The sequence below is a fragment of the Ambystoma mexicanum genome, chromosome 13 (assembly GCF_040938575.1).
Source record: "Ambystoma mexicanum isolate Mex_15411 chromosome 13, UKY_AmexF1_1, whole genome shotgun sequence".
NCBI classification, from domain to species: Eukaryota; Metazoa; Chordata; class Amphibia; order Caudata; family Ambystomatidae; genus Ambystoma; species Ambystoma mexicanum.
The window spans coordinates 590,957,597-590,980,306 of NC_090938.1; the positions used below are offsets into that span (position 1 = coordinate 590,957,597).

Sequence of the window (22,710 nt, forward strand, 5' to 3'; positions counted from 1 at the left end):
AATCTGGAAGTGCAAAGTAACGTTGTGTGATGTGATTTTAGGCTTTATATGGTTTGCCAAAGTAACCCTTAAAGATATTTTAAGAAGCTCCATTGTTAATTTGAAAGCGGTGTCTACTCAATATAGAGACCTTTCACAGACTTTTAATACACTGGCATACAAAAGATTATTTTTTAATTCAATCTTATATATTGACATATGAAACACACACACACACAAAAAGAATATAAATAGCCCTAGTAGGCAGTATTATGGCACCCCAATTCTCCCTTCCCTTTACGTGAGTACCCAACTTATTCAGTATATGTATTTATTTATATTTTTCTGTCTGTCTGTCTGCGATATCTTGGGTCTATAAACTGGTGGCATGTAGCGTACCATGAAATAAGCACCACAGGGTAGTCAAGAAAATGTTTCTGTGTTTGTATTTCAGCAAAGTATGGTTCATGAAGATCAAAACATTACGTTCGCCAAGTTTGTCAGCATTGACAAAAAGGTCTTACTCCACTTAATAGTTTCTGTCTCATTAGGTGTCAGGTGTCAAGAGGCATAATGTGAGTCTTTCCGAGTATTCTCCCTCTATTCCATACCCACTGTCATTATGCCAGACAATTCAGAGTTATTGAATTGGTATTCTCTGGTCTTCTTTGCCTGGGTGAACCTTCGATATTTGTTCCGATTCTCAAGAAGCTTGATCCTAAAAAAGTTTTAATCTTTCTCACCCTCTACCCAACATTCGCCACAGGCTTTCTCAGCATCTCCCCGAGATTCTACATAGACTTTCTCTGCCTCTTTGGGTTTCTGAATAGGCTTTCACAGCCTTTCCCAATGGTTCTGAATATGCATTCTCAGCCTCTGTCCAAGATTCTCCAAATACTTTCTCAGCCTCCATGGCCTCCATGGGATTTTCCATTGGCTTCCTGGAGCCTCTTTGGGATTCTCCATAGGCTTTATCTGCCTGTTTAGGATTCTACATAAGCTTCCCTCGGGCTATCCAACATTCTCCCCAAGATGCTCTACAGGCTTTAAGGCTTTTACTGTCTCATCAGGATTATATGTGGGGTTCCCTCTTATTCTTCTGGATTCTCAGGAGGCTCCATAGATTTTCCATAGATTCTCCAGAGATTCTTAGCCTCTTTAGTGTTTACCAGATGTTTTCACAGCCTCTTTGGCATTATCCATAGGCTTTCTCAGCCTCTTTAGGATTCTCCGTAGCCTTTCTCAGCCTTTTCCATGTATTCTGAATAGGCTTTTGCAGCCCCTCCCCAAAGTTCCCCATAGGATTTTGCAGCTTCCTCCCAAAATTCTCTATAGGATTTTAGGCTTTCGCATTCTGATCAGGTTTCTACACTGGCTTCACTCAGCCACTTTGGGATTCTCAATAGACTTTTTTCAGTCTTTTCCTAGGATTCTGAGTAGGCTTTCTCATGCAAGATTCACCACATGCTTTCTCCACCTCGCCCCAAGATTCTCCATATGCTTTGTCAGCCTCTTTGACATTCTGAATATCTTTCTCAGGCCTTTTCCAACCATTCACAGCAAAGCAAAAGAGGTGATGCCTGGAAGGTTTAGAATTAATCTTAACAGGGGGGCGGCGGGGCGCTGTTGTGCATGCAGCCAAATGGACCTTAGTGTGTGATCCCTGCAGGCAAGCCGAGTTCTGCAGTCAAAAGCTTGCGAAATACAGCCCGGTTTTATATCAAAATTGATGAAGTGGTGTGGGAAGTTATTGTCCACCCACCCAGCAAGTATGGAGAGGGTTGGTTCAGTGGTTCCAGCTTAACACTGTGTATTCGGTGGGACCCTGAGAAGCCTCTCGGCTGGCCCAGTTCCCCCCGTGAGTTCGTCCCCAAGCAGCAGCCCACCAGCGCCAAAGCGAGAGAACAGCCGGAGTGCCAGCCACCATCACAGCCTGACGGACAATCTTGAGACCTGCGGCCTCAACAGTAGGGATATGCCGGCACCTAAGACGCATGCTGCCGTGAAGCATGCGGGCGCTCCGGTAACCCACTGTCATGCACCTGCACATGCACGGCTGCAAAAGAAGGTCCCGTGGATGGGGGTGCGCCTCCTCCCAACAGACATCGAAGCACAAGGTGAGGCTGACCCTGTCCCCTCCCTCCATCCCAGACCCAGTCCAAGGAAACACGACCACGTGTAACACCTGCTGAGGCGCCGGTCGTTGGGGGCAGACGGCCTGAGCAACTGGGAGGCTGCGCATTGCATAATCCAAATGGGAACAATACTGTCAGCCACCCCCATTCGGGAAGCCTCCTGCGATTAGAATCCCTCCCCATTCCAGCAAGACCTACTGGCTCCTGTGCAGCCACTCTTGGTCTAACGAAGCGCCCTGAGCTGCATCCAGGGCGCATACGCCACCGTTGATGTTCAGCGGCCTGTCCACTCTAGCAAGGACTCCATAAGAACCCTACAAACCCTATATAGCTGCAAGGCCTGTTACTTTGGGAACCCTTTCGGTGCAAACAATTATCTCGCCCGCAAAGACCAAACTACTGCGGCCCCATATGTAAACTATGGTACGAGGGGAGTCAGGAAGGCCTATACTATGCTAGGGATTCACCCACGGCGCCGCAACACTGCCACTGAAGAAGGACGAGGTGGCCCCCTGCCCCTCACGACCACCCAACACAGGTTCCAAAACAGATCACCAGGGAGCCTAGAGCACGTACACAGTGAAGCAAATGGCCAGTTATAAAGCACGCTGAGCAGCCTGGCATACCCAACCCGGGGGAACCCCCCGTGCCAAAGCAATAGTTGGAAATAAGGGCCTGCACTGGAATAAGCGGACACGAGCTACAAACCACGCGCCACATCCCATCACTAAGGTTAATAATGCGAGGAGGCCCGGGGAAGGATACAGAGCCTGGGCGCATCCTATTGTGCACTCAAACGAGTGATAGATTAAAGCAACCAAAGCGAAAGGGCACAGTAAGTTCAGGTCTCTGCGAACCAGGCACTTAGACATAGTGCAAAACTATTAAACTCAGACAGCTACCGGCACAAGCAATTTAGCCAGTATATCATAACACCAAGGTGTAACTACTCACTTCAATAAGATACACCCCGTTCCCTGAGGAGGGTCGAGCCCACGACACAGTAGGCTATTGAAGATATGACCATCACTGGAAGGGGAGGGGTTAGTTACATTTCAGAACAGACCACGGAAGCCAGTAACTAGCTCGGACAGCGAACTGCACATAGCAGCCACAGCAATATACTACATCTGCGTCCTGGAGACAAGAACCGCACTTCCATAACACCACCGAAGTGAGGCCTGCCCTCCTCCTGCAGCTGGGCTACCCAGAAACCGTGACCACCAGTGCACAGGCCAAATGCCACTGATTACACCGCCCACCCCAGACAGTGCGGGAAAAAGACATACACTGCTCAAAGGGGCAGCGGCCAAAAAAGGGAAAGGTGCCATTGAGAAATACACTACACAGACACCTAAAGCAAGCGACAGGGATAACACTTCCTCAGGATCAACAATGCAGAATGCACCTACGGCCACGCCAGCAACCATGGACCCCCAGGCGGTCTTTACTCTGATGCAACAGGGCTTCACAGCCTTAAACGATAGACTTAATGGAATCAATGCTAATGTAACCACGATCAGAAAGCAACTAACCACATCCCGGAGACCGAGAATCGGAACAGCACTACCGAAGATGCGCTTGAGTCACTACGGAACACCATGACAGAAATGGCTAAAGATCTAGGAATAGTAAAGCGCAAATGCGAAGACTTAGAAGCCAGATCCCAATGCAATAACATGTGCATAGCGGGTGTGCCTGAAGATGCACTGAAAGGCCTGATGGAAATAGTGGTGGAGGAATTGTTCAGGGACTTGCTAGGTGACCCTGTTTGGTCCGTATTGTTTGTAGTCGAAAGGGCACACAGATCCCTGGCACCTCTCCTCAAACCGGGTGCCCTACCCCAGAACTATTATAGCCAGACTGATGAACTATAGGGAGAGGGACCTGGTGCTCTGAGCAGGTGAGACAAACAGGAACTGAAGCTGGGTTCCAGCATCATCCGGATATTCCCAGATTACACATTGGCAGTCCAACAGGAGCGACGTTCACTTACAGGCATCGAGAAAATGCTACGCTATTGGGGAGTTCCTTACGCAATACTGTATCCCACCAGGCTTCGCCTACAGCACAATAGTAAGACACACTTCTTCACTTTTCCTGAGGAAGCTGCCACATTCATTGAATCCAGCATCCCATTGCCATCCAAGCAGCCACCCAGACCTACCGGCGGGAGCAACGATATCCCATCATCGTCCAATTGAGACGTCCAAACAATTTACTCATACTACACTTAAGAAAAATGAACATAAGGCAACAGAAGTGGCCACTTAAGTTCTGTACCCTCTTCCGATATATTGATTTATTGCTATGTATCGCCACACTACTCAACTCCACTGATCATTATGTGTACTGGAAATGTTCAAGTATGTAACCTTAAGGGCAGTCATGTTATACTCCTTGGCCTCGGCTGCCATGGAAGAGCCCCCCAACCCCAATTTGGGTGCAAGGGTTAAATGAGCGAGGGAGGGTAGAGGAAGGAGGGAAACACATAGTTGAAGTTTGCGGAACTATGAGGGAGGGGGTGGGGGGATGCAGGAATTCAAAGGATGTTGAAGTTAAAAATGCACAGACACACAAGAGATGGTCATATGGTAACAGCGAACAGCACTTGATCACTAAGGGACATACTAGAAACTGTACAGAATATGGCTGAAAAAGACCCAAAAGGCCTTAAATTAATAAACTGGAATGTAAAGGGACTGGGGATGCCAGTGAAAATGCGGATAATAATGGCGTATATTAACAGAAATGGCGCCCAGATCGCATTCCTCCAGGAGACACACCTACTGGGATGTCAGGCGGACAAAATAGCGCCTGTTTGGGGCAACCACCGTTTCTACACATCCTACTCAAGTAGAGCACGAGGGGTACTCACGTTGATACATAATCATTACCTTATACACACTCAGCTGCTGAGTGTGATCCGGATGGGCACTACGTGATCGTTCACGGAAAGCTCTCTGAGGTGGAGGTACTTCTCATTAATCTCTACGGCCCAAACACAGATGAACCAGAATACTACACTTTCAGATGTGAGCCAAATATCCCACTCTCACAATACATACGCACATGACCGACCTTGACATACGCGACAGCTGTCGATCCCTACATGGAGAGAAGTGAGCATACACCTTTTACTCATAAGTGCATGAAATGCACTCTAGAATCGATATTTGGCTGACATCCTGCAGGGTTCTAGGATGGGTGTCTGAGGCGATAATTCTGCCCAGAAGGCTGTCTGACCACTCCCCGGTATTATTGCACCTACACATTCCGAAAGTCTCCTCACGAAGACCTCCTTGGAGATTTAAGGCAGCAGCGCTGTCAGACCAAGTGTACAAGTCCAACCTAACACTACATATTGATGAATATTTTGAAAAGAATGAAGGTATGGTAGAGAAACAAGCGACTCTATGGCAGGCCTTTAAGGTATACATAAAAGGGGTCACCATGTCAACCGAGATGGGAGTGTTTAAAGATATTCGCAGGGAGCTCCGGCAACGCGAGGGTAACACAGCCCAACTGCTACAACAATATGCCATTAACCCAACAGCCCAGACCAAATTAGATATTAACACTCAACTAGAGGAGTATAAAGAGGCAGCAGAACAGGTAGTCCTTTATTTCGTTAGACCGGCGGCCACTAGATGATACAGTGAACAAGAGCGCCCTGGTAAACTCCTTGCTAGGATGGTGAAAGGCGAGCGGAGCAGTTCCAACATCCCATGTACAACACTACCGAATGCGGAGTTGGTTACTGGTTAGGAGGATATAGGGAAAGTCTTTTATGATTTTTACGCGGCCCTGTACTCTCCCCAGAGTGTCGCTTCAGATGAAGAAATGGATAGATACTTAGCTGGAATACCCACCACACTTTTATCCCCCGAGACAAGAGATGCATTCCCATGAACCAGGCTGAGATAGCAGACGCTATCAAATCCTTACCAAATGGGAAGGCACTAGGGTCGGACGGGCTGAGTGCCAAATTTTATGAAGAATTTACCTCGACCCTGGCACCTAGACTCCTTGCATTTTGGACCGAAGCTCTAAACACCGGCGTATTACCTGAAACGACTAGGGAAGCGATTATTACTCTACTATTGAAGCCTGCGAAACGACCAGAGGAATGCTGCTCCTACAGGCCTCTCTCCTTAATAACCACTGACGCGAAGATATTCGCTAAGATATTGGCCACTTGATTGAATGCTCTAATGCTGCATATGGTCCATTAGGAGGGGGGCGTGGCCTGCGCGCATGCTGTGAAGACAGGCTCCTGCAGAGCTCCGTCCGTGATCCTTCCATATGACAAGAATATCGTGGTAACGGGTCGGTAATCCAGGACCGGAACGGACAGAACGGAAGGGGAACCGCTTCCCGACACTCTCCCTGACTCCCGGCCCGAATCAGAGAAGCAAAGCCAGAAAACGGGAACCCCAAACTCGAGCCCCCTGGGACCCGCAAGATGGCAGTGCCCGTTGCGCGCCAAGACTAGAGCTGCGACCAAGTGTGACATACTCCAGGGCGAGATGCACGCTGGTGCCGAGGCCACCGGGGCTAACTGATCTCGCTTCGGCTCCGCCTCTACCCTGGTGACTGCGTGGAAGTGCAGGGAAGTCTGGGATTCCACCCCCCGGACCTACGGAGCGATCGAGGGGGAAGCGGAGAAAGCAGGTGAGGAGGAGGGAGCGGACCCTGCCTGATAGACCCGTAGTTCCTCCATCAAAGCTCCCAAAAAAGGAGCGGACAATAAGCCCCTGGCAACGGAGGGCCGGGAAACACCGAACCCCGCAGGCAATCCAGCGATGACATAGATGGTGGACCCCTCCCGCCCCTCCAAATCCCAAATAAGCTTCTGAGAGAACGCCATCTTGGATCCGAAACTCACGAGCCGAGAGCCGGCCCTAGGGAAGCTCCTTCCTAGACACAGTGACAAAGGCGGGCCGAGACCCTGAAAGCGGAGGGCAGCCGGGGCCTACGCCCGACCGCATCAACGGTCCGAACAGCGACAGCACCCCACCCAAACTGCTCCTGATCCGAGAGAGGGGTGTTCGCGAAACATCAGCCGAAAAGAGGGGGCTACTAGGACGATCTACACAGTGCGCGGAAACGAACCCGCAGCCCCCCCCCCCCCAAAAAGAAATAATGTCTCCCCCCAAGGGCAAGCTGAAACTGGTCACCATGGATTCCTTCACGACAGTTAGACCCCAGAGACAGTCGCAACAAGACCCAGAACCTGTCGAGGAACTGCCCCAACAAGGAGAGGATTTCAAACATGCCTCCAAGCAATAGCGGCCCTCCGCACATCAATCGAAGGGAGACTGGAAGAGGTGAAATCGGACATTCAGCTTATGCGTCAAGACGCCCGCAACCTAACGGAAAGGGTCACAGTGGCAGAGACCACCCTCCAGGAAAATGTAGAGGACACCCGAGTCCTGAAGAGGACGGTCCAGGATCTGGAACAGAAAGTGATCAGGCTGGAGGCCCGCTCCGCGGAGGCCGAAGGGCGGGCCCGCCGAAACAATATCCGCATACTAGGGGTCCCTGAGGACTCGGAGGGCCCAGACCCGACAGACTTCATCGAAACGCTGTTGCTACAGGAAATTGGACCGGGTAACCTCTCCCAAGGGTTCTCTGTGGAAAGGGCCCACAGATCCCTCCAGAAATGTCCTCCACCCGGATCTCATCCACGCCCAATTATAGCTAAGATCTTAAATTTCCGAGATCGAGAAATCATATTGAGATACTCCAGAGAAGGAGGGGAGATAAAGAGGAATGATGCAACAATAGTTATATACCCCGACTATACCCCTGCAGTGCAACGAGCAAGGAACTCCTTTATCCCGATAAAAGCCCGCCTAAGGAATCTTAACTTAAAGTACATGCTGCTCTACCCATCACGCCTCAAGGTTCTCTATAATGGAAAAGCGATATTTCTAGAGACTCCGGCCGCGGCCAACATGTGGCTTGAACATAACAACCTGGCAGATGATGGAACAGGACCTACAAAGTCGGACCGGGGCTGATTGGGAACCTACCAGAAAGAGGAGGAAGCGGGTACTCCCCACATAACGACCGACCCCAACCAAGCACCATCCAATGCAAGCCTTCAGTAAAGTCAGCTATACAAGTAAGCTATATCGGACGAGAGCTCATAGGACCAAACGAGTGAAGTTAGGCAACGCACCCCACTGAAAACTGTGTGAGCAGCTGGCCCACACACAACCCGATCCGGAAGGCCAGGAGTGGCCTGCAACTTGGGAGCAACTGCTAGGGACTGTTCATCTTCTTTTGTTTGTTTTTCCCCATTCAAGGCAATGGGAGTTACTCAAGTTACTGAATCTCCTACGAGTGAAATGAGCGATGCTGGAGAAGGTGGACGGGAGGGAAGACGGTATGGACCAGGGGACGCCGTAGAAGTCGCTGGTAGGTGCCGGACTGATTCATTGATGACTCGATAGATTCGACATGGCATCTAATACTAAAATAAAGATAATGACTTGGAACGTGAGGGGCCTGGGAACCTACTTACGCCAGAATAGAATCAAGTCTTACTTGAACAGGAAAAGAGTGCAGATAGCGCTGCTACAGGAGACGCACTGCACGGCGGACTCCCTGGCTAGACTGGGAGAATACTGGGGGGGACACGGCGTGGGCACTACCTACTCTAAATACGCAAGAGGTGTGTACACTTGGATCCATCCCCAACTCCCTTTCCACCTAACCAGATCTGAGACAGACCCTGAGGGCAGGTTTGTAATTCTCTGGGGCCGCTTGGAACAGGAGGAAATATGCATAGTGAACTCTTACCTCCCCAATACTAACATTCCAGCACACTTGAACTCCATGTATGCTAAAATCGCACCTTACAGACATGGTATTTTCTTATGGGGGGGGGACTTTAATTGTGTCCATGATGCGAGCCTCGAAAGGTCCCAGCCCCACCCAAAAGGGCCCTCAGCAGCAACCACAGCCTTGTCCTTATTGTCAGATAGGTTGAACCTGGCTGACATCTGGAGAGGGCGCCATTCTGATTCTCGGGGGTACTCATACTTCTCCTCCCCTCATGCTCTTCACACCAGGTTAGACTACATCTTCGTAGACAATGAACACCTGTCACAAATAGAAGAAGCCCAATATTTGGGAAGGACCATATCAGACCACTCACCGCTCTTAATAGATTGGAATCAAACCGGCCCCAGACCCCCTATCCCTATGTGGAGAATGCCGATGGATGCCTTAAGTGATCCGGTGTTCAGGGAAGAACTCCATGAATTTATAGATAGTTTTATTGAGAGGAATACGCGAAGCGTTGCCCGCCTGAGCACGATGTGGGACGCTCTCAAAGTAGTGGCGAGGGGGGAAATCATCGCGAAAGCAGGGGGCATCAGGAAACAATTGAGGGGTGAATTAGATCAGTTGGAGCAACAGATTGAGCAACTCGAATCCACCCCGGTGAATACTCACCAAAGAGAAGATAACCTTAAGGAACTTAGAGTTAAATGTGCCCAGGCTTGGGAAAGACTAGCCAAGTTTGATTATACCACCAAAACAAACAGAACGCACAGGGAAGCCGATAGACCTAGAAGAATGCTGGCCTGGTTGTGTAGGAAAGAACACCCCAAGCACACGATTACCATGATACAGACTGAAGAAGGTAAGGTAGTACAGACACAGCAAGATATAAACGAAACCTTTAAGGGCTTCTACGAACACCTTTACTCTCACAGTGATCAGGTTCCCCGAGACCAAATCATAGATACCCTGGAGGAAATAGGGCTCCCCAAATTGACCCCTGAACAGGCTGAAGCCCTTGACGCAGATATTACAGCGGAGGATATAGCAGAGGCAATCAAGTCACTGACCAATGCTAAGACCCCCGGGAGTGACGGACTGCCCACTGAGTTTTATAAGGCATATGAGACCTCCCTAACACCCTTGTTACACAAGGTCTTCCAGGAGGCACACGAGAGTGGGATGCTTCCTGACAGCATGAGGGAAACCTTGTTAATTCCAATCAATAAGCCAAATAAGCCCCCCGACAAATGTGACTCCTACCGCCCAATAGCCATGCTTAACTGCGATGTGAAAATATTGACCACGGTATTAGCTGACAGGCTGGCTAAAATTATAGGGGACGTGGTACACGAGGATCAGTGTGGCTTCATACCAAGCCGAAACACAACCATGAACCTACGTAGAGTGCAACAGGTTATTGCCCAGACAGAGGCCAATACAGAGACATATGCCCTCCTGTCCCTAGATGCCATTAAGGCGTTCGATTCTATATTTTGGGAGTGGCTAGTGGAGGTTCTTCTGAGTTTCGGCTTTGGCCCAGGGTTCATTAGATGGATCAAGATACTTTATAACAGACCTACGGCCAGAGTAAAAACAGGGAAACACATATCTGAAGCCTGGGACATACGCAGGGGCACTAGGCAGGGATGCCCGCTCTCTCCCATGCTTTATGTACTGGGACTGGAGCCCATTGCCATATACTTCCGAAAACAATTCTTTGATGCCGGGATACGGCTGGGGGGTATTGACCATATTATTTCTCTTTACGCAGACGACGTACTATTGTACGTCAGAGACCCACAAAATAACGAGCCCACAATGTTAGACGTCCTAGACAACTTTGCAAGGTTCTCTGGTATACAATTTAGTAGGGCAAAGTCCTGCCTCTTCCCTCTGGCAGGCCTCAAGGGGAAAGACATAGCTGAACTTCCTGCGGTAGGAATACACTGGGAGCTGACCTCATTTAAGTATTTAGGTATACACATAATGCATACCCCTACATTAATGCATGAACACAACACGAAGACTGCGATCCCAGCCTTGAGAAAATCCATGCAATTTTGGGCGAAACTCCTCCTATCCATGATGGGAAGAGCTGCCATAATTAAAATGATTGTCCTTCCCAGATTCTTGTACGGGTTCGAAAACATACAATTTTACATTAATGCACCTTTTTTCCGCCTCCTAGAAAGGATAACCCGGGACTTTTTGTGGGGATCAGGGAGACGCAAAATAGCATTATCCACCCTGATGCTACCGTACACCCAAGGGGGAATCCAACTCCCGAACTTCGAAAAGTACTACCTTGCAGCACAGCTTAGTTTTGTCACTAAATGGCTAGCAGATGAAGCCACATCCGAGACCCCCCTCCTGCAGACCCTAGTATCCCTGTTGCATATGAAAGAACTCATCTGGGCCCCCTCCCACCTAATGCGAAATGCCCCATCCATGGCTATCCTGGGGCAAAAAGTATGGCGCAGGGCAGTAACCCTCGCCTGCTCTAAGCCCCACTACTCCCCGGACATACCACTACTCTCGGACGTATGTGGCTCCGTCGCAGATTTGCACCAACTCAGACACTGGGAAAGGAACGGGATATACTCATGGGGGGACCTGTTTGTGGATGGGGCCTTTAAAGACTTTGAAACACTTCAGGAGGTAGACGGAGTCCATACGGGCCAGTTCCTGTGGTATCAAAAGATGAGAACCACAGCAAGAACCAAATGGTCAGCATGGCCGCAAGAACCGGAACCAAACACCCTGATCACACTACTTTATGCTCTGGGTGAGGGCTGGAAGCCGGTGTCCCAGATCTATGCCCACCTGAGCGACGTCCCCAACCCGCGGGGCCCCGCTTTGAGAGACAAATGGGAAGCAGATATGGGCCGGGAACTGACAGATGGAGAATGGGAAAGGGCCTTGACATTTCCCAAGTCTGTCTCCAGGAACCACAGATTCAGACAAGTACAACTCAACCTGCTACACCGAACATATCTAACTCCGTCCAGGCTGGCAAAAATCAATAATACGTTGCCCTCTAACTGCACATGGTGTGGACAGAGGAATGCGGACTTGATCCACGTGTTCTGGAAGTGCATTAGGACACAATCCCTGTGGACTGCCATACAGCAGACAAGCGACAATCTGGGTGGTGACTAGATACAAATGGACCCCGGAGGAATGCCTGCTCGGCACATACACCAGACCGGCCAAACTCAAGCACCTCACCAGATTAATGGACATTATATGTATACTGGCAAAGAGGACCATGGGAATGTCTTGGAAGAAAACGACTGGGCCCCAACAGAAAAGCTGGCACTCTGAACTGAAACGCTAGATACGAGCAGAAACAACGGCTTGGGAGGACAGTGTGGCCAGATCCACAGATGACTCTAGTATGACCCTTGAGGCCTGGTAAGAACTCACAGACTCCCTGTTTTACCCCTCAGATGACAAGGCCCCATGAACTGGTATGAACCCACTGAAACAGAACCATGCACTGAATTGACAAGACCTGTGACCACCACGCTATCACCCCACAGGGCTTTCACAGGCATGGGCCCCCTCCTTTTTCCCCCCTCCAGACTACCAGGATCCCCCCCCCCGCTCCACCAAGCAACTTCACCTTAATAGCAAACACTGGGAGATAGTTAAATGTTGTAATGTTAATGTGTTAAATGTTAAAAGTTTTATTCTGAAATGCTCATTATCCTGGAAATGCGGACACGCCTGGTGTCCTGTAAATGTACTAAATAACAAATGCCAATAAACAAATTTAAAAATAAATGGTCCATTAGGACCAGGCAGGCTTTGTACTGGGCAGGTCCACTGCGACTAATATACGCTGCTGTTATAACATCATTGCAGCAAAACCCAAAGACACGCAGGGGGTGGCACTGGCACTAGACATACAAAAAGCCTTTGATACAATCTACATGCCCTTCCTATTTAGGGTACTCAATATCTATGGATTCGGGCTGAACTTCGTGCATTGGGTAAAGATACTACACATTAAATCATACGCCAGAATCTGCATCAACAGGGTTCTCTCTGGGATCCTGGAGCTGGCTGGGGTACCAGACAGGGATGCCCGTTATCACCTTTATTATACGCTCGGGCCAAAGAACCACTGACAGATCTACTGAGAGCTCGATACAGTATTATAGGTATTTCCCTGGCGGGTAAGATTGAGATCATTACATTATACGCTGACGACATAATGTTGTATTTAAAAAACCCTGAAGTTAACCTCGGCGCAGCGCTGTGATCAGTCAAAGAATTTGGGGAATACTCTGGGCTGAAGCTGAATTTGACCAAATCAGAAATGTTTCCCCTCACAGAGGCCACTTCTAAACCCACAGAGATATATGGCCTCGAATGGGCACCCACACGAGTAAGATACCTAGGCGTGGAAATAGCACCTAATACACAAATTGTCCGCACCACAAACTGCACTGCCATTGTAGACGTGCTGTGTGCCAACCTTGAACGGTGGCAGGTCTTGCCAATCTCACTCATGGGTAGACTCACCCTGATCAAAATGATCATTTTGCACAAACTATTTTATTGTTTTAGCACTGTACCTGTATGGTCGGGCAGGTCGTTCTTTAATAAAATCCAGGGAGCATGCACGGCACTTGTCTGAAATGGGAAACCCAAACGGCGAAGACTTGCCCAAACGTACTCCCATGGTGGCCTCTCCAACCCAGATTTTGAATTATATTATCTCGCAGCACAGGCATACTACACCACATACTGGATAGAGGGTAACCCCCGAGCACCACACTCAGCAATTGAAGCTCCTACACAAAGTGGCAGAAGCCAAAGTCAGAAATGACAATACCATCAACCCAGCCCTGGTGACATGCTCAGCCTGTACTAGAATGGCTGGTCATCCCGGACACAATATCCGGTATCATCCAAACATGCCAATATGGTGGTCCACTACGTTCCCCCCACCCAGGACAAGATGCTCACCACACATTGGAAAGACAAAGGAATGATGAACAGATAAACAATTCATCAGTTGGAAAGCGATAAGCAAGACTATAGGGGGTAAACCATTACAGAAATTATAATACCTAATATTGAGATTGGCCATGGCAGAAATATGGGCCGTATTCCCTAGTGAACCACAGATACACCCTGGTTAGGGGTACATGTTTCTCGCCAACACAGCCAAGACATCTATCTCTACACTATTTAAAATCACACAATCCACTAGAGAAACATTGCCCCCAGAGGACAAACGGAAAAGGGAGACAGACCTGGGCTACACTATCACTGACCAGCAATGGGCAAAATTGTGTGCATTTACTAAGAAGGTCTTGCATAACTCTCGCTATCGGCTAATACTCTACAAGGTACTACACAGGACCTACTACATCCCAGCCAGCATCAAAGCTTTACACCCTGCAGCTGACAGGAAATGCCCCAGACGTGGAAATGAGGAAGCTGGCATGCTACACATGTTGTGGTCATGCACAAGGCTAACTAAATACTGGGCTGAGGTGTGTGATGCACTTGATGAAATGGCAGATCAACCCATTGTATGGGATCCAGATTTATGCATGTTGGGTACTGTTGGTAAAATGAATCCTACTTGGTGTAAACTGCTTAACCTCAGCCTGATACTCGCAAAGCGGACAATACTGATGGATGGAAAAGCTTAGAACCACCTACAAAAAATGTTTGGGAAAGGGGCATGACATGGGCCAATGACTGTGAGGAAACATATGCCAGCTTACTACCCCTACACAGCTGCCCCAGAGACATATGGAGCAGATATAAGCAATATTTGTCTAATAAGTGTGCAGGGGAGGATGACTCAGAAACATCATAATACTGTATGTAGGTGTATCAAGTTGCTATATAACAAAATGATGACAATGATGTTAACTGAAAGTTAAGTTATGGTGATATGTCTGTGCAAGTTAAAATAAATGTTAAAATAATAATAATCTTAACCTCTGGCATTGCTCTGGGCAACACCCGCACATTAAAAAATGATGCAGGGGTTGCGGGGATGTCCCCCAGCAGGGTCCATGTGTGAATTTCGCCGCAAAATATGGCGATATGTTTGCATCGCACTATTTTTGCGCCGGAATTAACACATGGAACCAAAAAAGTGGGGAATACCTCTCAGCCTCTCCCTAAGATTATCTATAAGCTTTACCTGTCTCTTCTCAAAATTCTACATAAGGTTTCTCAGCCTCTTTGGGATTCTCCATAGGCTCTCTTAGCCTTTTGGGGATTTTACCCAGGCTTCCATCAGCCCCTTCAGAATTGTGAGCAGCTTTTTTATCCCTTTCCCAGGATTCTGAATAGACTTTCTTACCCTCTCTCCTAGATTCTCCATATGTTATATGGGCATCTCCCAAAGACTCTGCATAGGCTTTCTTGGCCTCTCCCTAAGATTCTTCGTAGGTTTTCTCAGTCATCTCCCCCAGATTCTTCATAGATCTTCTCATCCTCTTCTGGATTCTCCCCAGGATTGTTAGCATCTCCCAAGATTCCCAATAGGCCTTTTCAGCCTCGTCCGGATTCTGCATATGCTTTCTTAGCATATGGGGGAGAGCCCCAAGATTTTCTAAAGGCTTCTCAGTCATTTCCCTGGATTCCCAACAGAATTTCTCAGCTACATCCCAAGATTCTCCACCAACTTCCACTGCCTCTTCTTAGAATTCTACAAAGGCTTTCTCCGCCTCTTCTACATTTTGAATCAGCATTTCCAGCCTCTCCCTGGGATTTCAACAGGGGTGTTGCTAGGTCTGAAAAAGACCCGGGGATTAGATAATGTCGGAACTGTTGGGACTGGGGGCTAGCTAGCCTTTTGGATGTAGCTCCTGAGATTCTATCCAGGGCTACAACCAAAAGGCCAGGGGCTATAGCCCCCTTACCCCCCCACCCTAGCAACGCCTCTGGATTTCAATATGCTTTCCCAGCCTTTACAAATGGAATCTTCACTGATGATGCAAGGGGTACATAGTACTTTTTCAGTCTTCCCTTCATGATTCTTTGCACGCTCCATAAAACTCCATTCTTCATTTCATGCAAAGAGGGGAGACTTAGTACAAGTTCAGCCTTCTATTCCTGGTGCCAAGAGAACCCTCAAGGTAGGATGTGCTATTTATACTATGTGTCTCGCTCTTTATCAGATCCCAGTACCAATTCAATTGTTCATTCCTGGCACTATGAAAGCACAGTGCAGCTTCAGTCCTCCCTATCTGATTCCAGGGAGACTCATTACTATATATATCTCCCATTCTTGCTTCTGTGGCAACTCAGGAAAGCATCAGACTCTTCTTCGGGATTCTAGGAGAGTCAGTACAGCACCAATCAAATGATGTGTATCATGAGTTATTGGGCTCTTAGAACATTTTCAGCCCCTTGCATTCATCTTACTGTTCACGGCTCAAGGAGCTTTCACAATCTTTCCCTTGTCTCATGGCCATAGCTGGGAGGCCTTCACCAAACTCCTGTATTCCAGAGCATTCAGCAAAGTGCTTCATTGTCACATCTATTTCTGGGGAGTTGGGGGGGCATACCACTTTGTTGTTCATAAGCATTTGAGCCTGCACTTCAGTATGACATCTCTTCTGAGTACTCCATCACAATTTCCAGTTAACAGACCTTGTTATACTCAGTTTATAAATCCCCTCTGTAAGGAGATTGCTAATCATCACATGGTTTTGTCAGACTTTTCGCAATGCTTTTTGGGTTCACAGTCCACAGCGCTTTAAGGATGTAGAGCGATTTTGGGGTTCACTGTGCCTTTGAAGTTCAGAGTGCTTTTGCGGTGTGTAGAGGCTTCATGGGGCACAATGCTTTTGGGGAATGCGCAACACCCTCAGGGTACTCACCACGCTTTTGATGGTGCGCAGCACTTTCGCGTTTCACATTTCCTGGAACGTTCACAAAAATGTTGGAGTGTGCAGCGCTCTTGGAGTTTACAGTATCTTTTTGGTCGTTAGTGCTTTCAGGGTTTCCAGAGTGTTCAGAGTCAGAGCACTACACTACCCAGGATTCCAGCATTTCACAGAGTCAGTACACAGCACAGAATTCCGATAGTTCACAGTATCTTCAGCGGGTAACTCAATATGTCTTCCAAACCAATTGAACATTTTCCTTTCTATCCCTTTCTATAGACTTAGAAAATGATTGCTTCTGTCTCCTTTCACTCTCTCTTTCTTTTTATGTCTGTCTTTCTCTCTCTGTTGTTTCTCACTCTCCCTCTCTCTATCTCTCAGTCTCTGGGCCTCTCAGTCTCTGTCACTCTGTCTATATCTCTCTGTGACTCTCTTTCTCGGTCCTCTCTCTCTCTCTCTCTCTGCCTGTCTCCCTCTCTCTCTCTCTCTCTCTCTCTCTCTCGCTCTCTCTCGTCCTCTCTCTCTCTGTCCTCCTCTCTCACTGTCTCGCTCTCTATTTCACTATTTCGCGTGTTCTGTATCTATCTGTTGCTGTGTGTTTCTTTCTCTAAGTTGCAGTATATTTCTGTCGTTGTCTCTCTCAGTGCCTCTCTGTTACTGTCCATCTGTCTATTTCGCTCATTCTGTGCCTGTTTCTGTCTCTTTTCCTCTCCCAGTCACTCTGTCTCTGGGTCTCTTCGTCTATCTTTATGAGACTCTCTCTCTCTCTCTCTCCCCCTCACCCTCTCTCTACGCCCTCCTCTTTCACTGTCTCTCTATTTCATTGGGCCTCATTACACGGATGGTGGAGAACCATGGCGCTATTAGCGCCATAGTTCATGCCGGTAAATTACCGGCACCGCCTTGGCGGAAAGGGGAATTACCGCCCCATTCCATGGTTGGCGGGGCGGTAATTCCCCCTTCCACCATTGCCCTTCCCCATTCCCAGTTTTGCCCCATAGGGCTCAATGGGAATGGGGAAGGCGCTAATTACGGTACCGCAAATTGCGGTACCGTAATTAGCTGCCTGGGTCCCTTTGCGGGTTGGTTTTTAACGCCTGCAAAAAGCAGGCGTTAAATACCCCAACCCGCAAAGGGACCTCGTAGTAAGGCGGTAAGGATTTACCGGTACCGGTATTTTACCAGTACCAGTAAATCCTTACCGCCATCCGTGTAATGAGGCCCATTGTCTATGTATCAGACTCTGTAGCTATCTGTTGCTGTGTGTCTCTTTCTCTAGGTTTCAGTATGTCTCTGTCTTTGTCTCTCTCAGTGCCTCTCTGTTACTGTCCCTCTGTCTATTTCGCTCATTCTGTGCCTGTTTCTGTCTCTTTTCCTCTCCCAATCACTCTGTCTTTGGGTCTCTTAGTCTATCTTTATGAGACTCTCTCTCTCTCTCTCTCTCTCTCTCTCTCCCCCTCACCCTCTCTCTATGCCCTCCTCTTTCACTGTCTCTCTATTTCATTGTCTATGTATCAGGCTCTGTAGCTATCTGTTGCTGTGTGTCTCTTTCTCTAGGTTTCAGTATGGCTCTGTCTTTGTCTCTCTCAGTGCCTCTCTGTTACTGTCCCTCTGTCTATTCTGCTCATGCTGTGCCTGTTTCTGTCACTTTTCCTCTCCCAATCACTCTGCCTCTGGGTCTCTTAGTCTACCTTTATGAGACTCTCTCTCTCTCTCCCCCTCACCCTCTCTCTATGCCCTCCTCTTTCACTGTCTCTCTATTTCATTGTCTATGTATCAGGATCTGTAGCTATCTGTTGCTGTGTGTCTCTTTCTCTAAGTTTTAGTATGTCTCTGTCTTTGTCTCTCTCAGTGCCTCTCTGTCAATGTCCCTCTGTCTCTTTCTCTCACCCTGCATCTGATTTTGTCGCTCTTTCTCTGTATCTATTTGTGTCTGTATGGGTCTCTCCCTGTCTGCACCTCTTGCCTTTCTTTTTCACTCTCTCGCTCACATACATACAATCTTTGTTGCTGTCTCTATCTCTTAATCTGCCTTTGGGTTTCTCTCTAAGTTTCTCTGTATCTCAATGTCTCATTCTTCTTCTCTGTGTATTTCTATCTGTGTGTCTTGCTGTCCTTTGCTCGCTCTCACTCTGTCTCATTCTCTCCACCTTTCCTTCTGGACCCACGCTGTCAGTTCTCTGCAAGGCATCCTCCGCCCGCCCCACCCCACCCCATCCCATTATCTTCAGCTTTCTCTCCGTGGAGTCTGTGCATTGAGGCGGGGTATCTCTCTCTCTCCTGTATGCTATGCTGAGGACGGCCTCTATCTCCCTTTCTCTCTCCCTGATCTTTCCCATCTCACTCTGGAACAGGGAGAGGGATCTCTTTCTCCCACTCCCTCTGTTAACCTCTCTCCGCCACAATCCCTCTCAATACCTGCTGTTAGTACTGCACTAAATAGTATTTACCCACCCTCTCTCACCCTCCTTCTGGAGCCTTGAGACTTGTACTAATCCGGTTCTACATTAGAGCTCATGTTCTACAAATGAGAAATTTGGCAGCAGGGAGCCGTTACTTGACATACATGTAGGTGCTTCCTGCAGCCACATTTTTGTCATTTGCACATATGCGTGCAAAAGTGCAGAGCAAAAGGCGTCACACACATGTGTATGCCACCTTTTACCCTGCACTTTTGCAAGCTGCCATGCAAAGTGAGTAAACGCTGCCTGGCATGCTTGCAAGCCATTTTTATTTGTGTCGGCCAGCATTGAGTTGTCATTATGCACGCCTGCACAACCACATTTGGACTGCCCTCATGGGTGGGACCAGCCTGATATGCAAATCGGTATGTCTTCTCTGTGAAGTGTGCAGTGAGCTAAAACGTGGTTGTAGACCCTCCTGAGTGGAAGAAATTCAAAAGAGCAGGGTATTTGCCCCATGTTCGTTCTCAGTAGAGGGGCTCCCGCACATCTTTGTAATATGGTACAGAACATTAGCAAATTCCTCAGGCTTAATAAGTTGGATATGCAATGACTGAACATCTTCAGCTAAGATGAGAGGCTAAAAAATGTGTTGGTATGTTGTTTAAAGAGGTGTCTTCATCCCTAACCAGCATAGTCAATAGCCAGATATCATCGGAATTGCAGTCCGAAACATCTGGAGAGACAAAGGTGCAGACCCCTGTTGTAGACCATGGGTAGCTGGCTTGTCTCACACCAGATGTTTTGACCTACGACTGCCGTTAATTCCAGCCAGCATAGTAAGTTGTAAGGAATGATGGGAGTTGTAGGCCAAACATCTGGAAGGGAGGGCGACAGATTGACTGCCCCAGCAGTTGACACCTGATGATTGGTGTAATGCAGATGACAACAGAACATAATTTTGACCACAAAACAACTGAAAGAATGATTGTCCATTCACTAGGATGGAAGGTGAGATCCATCCAATGGCATATTGTAGGAAATCTTTGTGGAAATCATTGTTTGACAGCAAGGGTCTACATCACTCAATAGTTCTCTTTCTATCAGATTACTTGCAGCCTCTATCAGTGAATTTAAGTACCAAATGCATCATCATGGCCCTCATTCCAACCCAGGTGGTAAGTTCCCTACTTTACCACCATGGTGTAAACTCTGTTTACACCATGGTGGATGGCGGATTTACCACCCCATTCCAAGGTGAGTGGGGCGGTAAATCCCCAATCCCCATTTACCCTTCCCCATTCCCATTTTTGCCCCATAGGGCATAATGGGAGTGGGGAAGGCGCTAATTACGGCACCGTAAATTACGGTGCCGTAATTAGCGCCAAGGACGCTTAGCGCCTTGGTGCTTAACGCCTGCTAAAAACAGGTGTTAAGGTGGAAATCAGGCGTTAAGGGTTAACGGCGCCGACGGTGCCGTTAAACCCTTAACGCCTGGGTTGGGATGAGGGCCCATGTGTTCCTAAAGATGCAAGGCATTGGCAGCTGCACCTTTTGCTCGTAATAGTAGTAAAGAAAATTTTGGAGGGATTATCTGTTGGTGATTTTTGATGACAGTAAATATTGCTTTTCTTGTCTTTATTTTCATTTTGTTTTTTTTTACGCAGGTTCAACAATTATTACAGTTAGATGTTTGTTTCTTATCTTCACATTAAGGGTTATGAGCTTTCCGGTCATTGCATCAGAGTCCTGGAACGCCCTTCCACCCTACCTCAGATTCGAACAGTGCTACTGGGTATTCCGCAGGAACCTCAAAACTTTTCTACTCGCATAGGAAGTATACTCACCTGACGCTGTATGCTAAAAGAAATTCCTTCACCAACTAACGACTTCCTTCCTCACTGTAAGTTTTGTCTGAAATGTATGAAATGTCTGGCTACTACCCATAACAATGTAACTAGCACCCTGGTGCCTGAGGGTTTGGCACGCTGCTATAAATGTTCAAATTAATGAATGAATGAATAAATAAATAAATACATACATACATAAACAACATTTCCTTGTTCTTCCATTAGACATTTATACATTGTCTACATTTGGCAGAGAGCTGATCTGAGCAATTTATCTTCTTTCAATAATTCTATCTGTGAAATGTTAATAGGTTCCTTCTGGTCTTCACCCCAATACAAGGCGGGTCACCTTATTGCAAGACAAAAGGCACAGAAGCTTGAACATTTGTAGTTGATGGACCTGGGTTGTGCAATGTGCTCAAACCCTCAACACCGAACATGCTATACAACCGGCCCATACGTAATCCAAGCTCAATTAGCAACCTTTAAAAACCACAAAGTATCTGTGTGCCTTTTGGCTTAAATGTCTTATAGGGCCAATAAACATTAAAAAAATGGATCTGGAAGTATTACAGGCAGAGCAACGAAAAACATTACATGGTGAGGAAGCGTGATATTAGACTGACATCCTGGCATGATAAAGGAATGATGGTAGCCGGTGATACATTTTAATGTTTAACGGGGTGCAAAGCTGGATGAGGGTGCAGTAGGTGTGTGGAAGGATGTTGGTGAGAAGGCCAATTTAGCACATGACTGATCTTCGGCAAGTCTCAAAGCCCAACCTCTATCCACAAAATGATCAAATAAAATACAGTGGGCCTCATTACGACCCTGGCACTAAGGGATTACCGGTGCCGGTAAGGGTACCCGTACTGGTAATCCCTTAGCGCCTGATTACGAGGTCCCTTTGTGGGTTCCCACCTTAACGGCTGGTTTTACCAGCCGTTAAGGAATGGACCTGCAAAGGGACCTTGGTGCTAATTACGGGTCCGCAATTTGCGGTACCGTAATTACCGCCTTCCCCATTCCCATTATGGGGCAAAAATGGGAATGGGGAAGGGCCATGGAGGAAGGGGGAATTACCGCCCCGCCAACCTTGTAATGGGGTGGTAATTCCCCCTTTCTCCATGGCGGAGTCGGTAAATTACCAGCATGGACCTTGGTGCTATTAGCAGCACCATCGTTTTCCGCCTGGGTCGTAATGAGGCCCAGTATATCATAATTTGCGATGGATTTGGAGAAGGAATGTAATGATGGTGGCAGGACAGGGTTTGGTTGTGATAAAATAGAAGAGTAGCAGGCTGCTTCTTGGATAAAGTGATACAGTCGGGAGATGCTTCCTACCTGATTATATGTTCCCACTGGCACCAATACATCTCTGATATGTTATTCATCTCGAAAGCGAAATTGTCCAAGCAGTGCTGCGAGAGGTAACTGTAATAGGGCTCTAGGGAAGGAAAGACAGCTGTATTTTAAAACATGATTTAAATATCTTCTTTTAAGGCTAGCGGTTCATCAGTTGAAAGAGGTGTAAAAAACGGTTTCATTAGCAGAATCTCCTGGCCAGAACCCCTGCCATAGGAAAAAATATATTGCCAGTAACTTTGGAGTTCCGTGACCTTATAAAGGAACTCAGCGTTCGGCCTCTATTTGGTCACAGAACTCTGCAGTGATTTGC

At 47.8% G+C, this 22,710-nt stretch overlaps 1 protein-coding gene across 1 annotated transcript in view; it reads right to left on the reverse strand.

Moving 5' to 3' along the window:
- RAMP2 (receptor activity modifying protein 2) overlaps window positions 1-22,710 on the reverse strand; it is a 174,714-nt gene that overhangs the window by 15,474 nt on the left and 136,530 nt on the right. Inside the window, exon 3 of the mRNA XM_069634416.1 lies at window positions 22,377-22,479. Within this exon, the coding sequence (XP_069490517.1) occupies window positions 22,377-22,479 (103 nt within the window). The remainder of the gene's footprint in view (window positions 1-22,376; window positions 22,480-22,710) is intronic.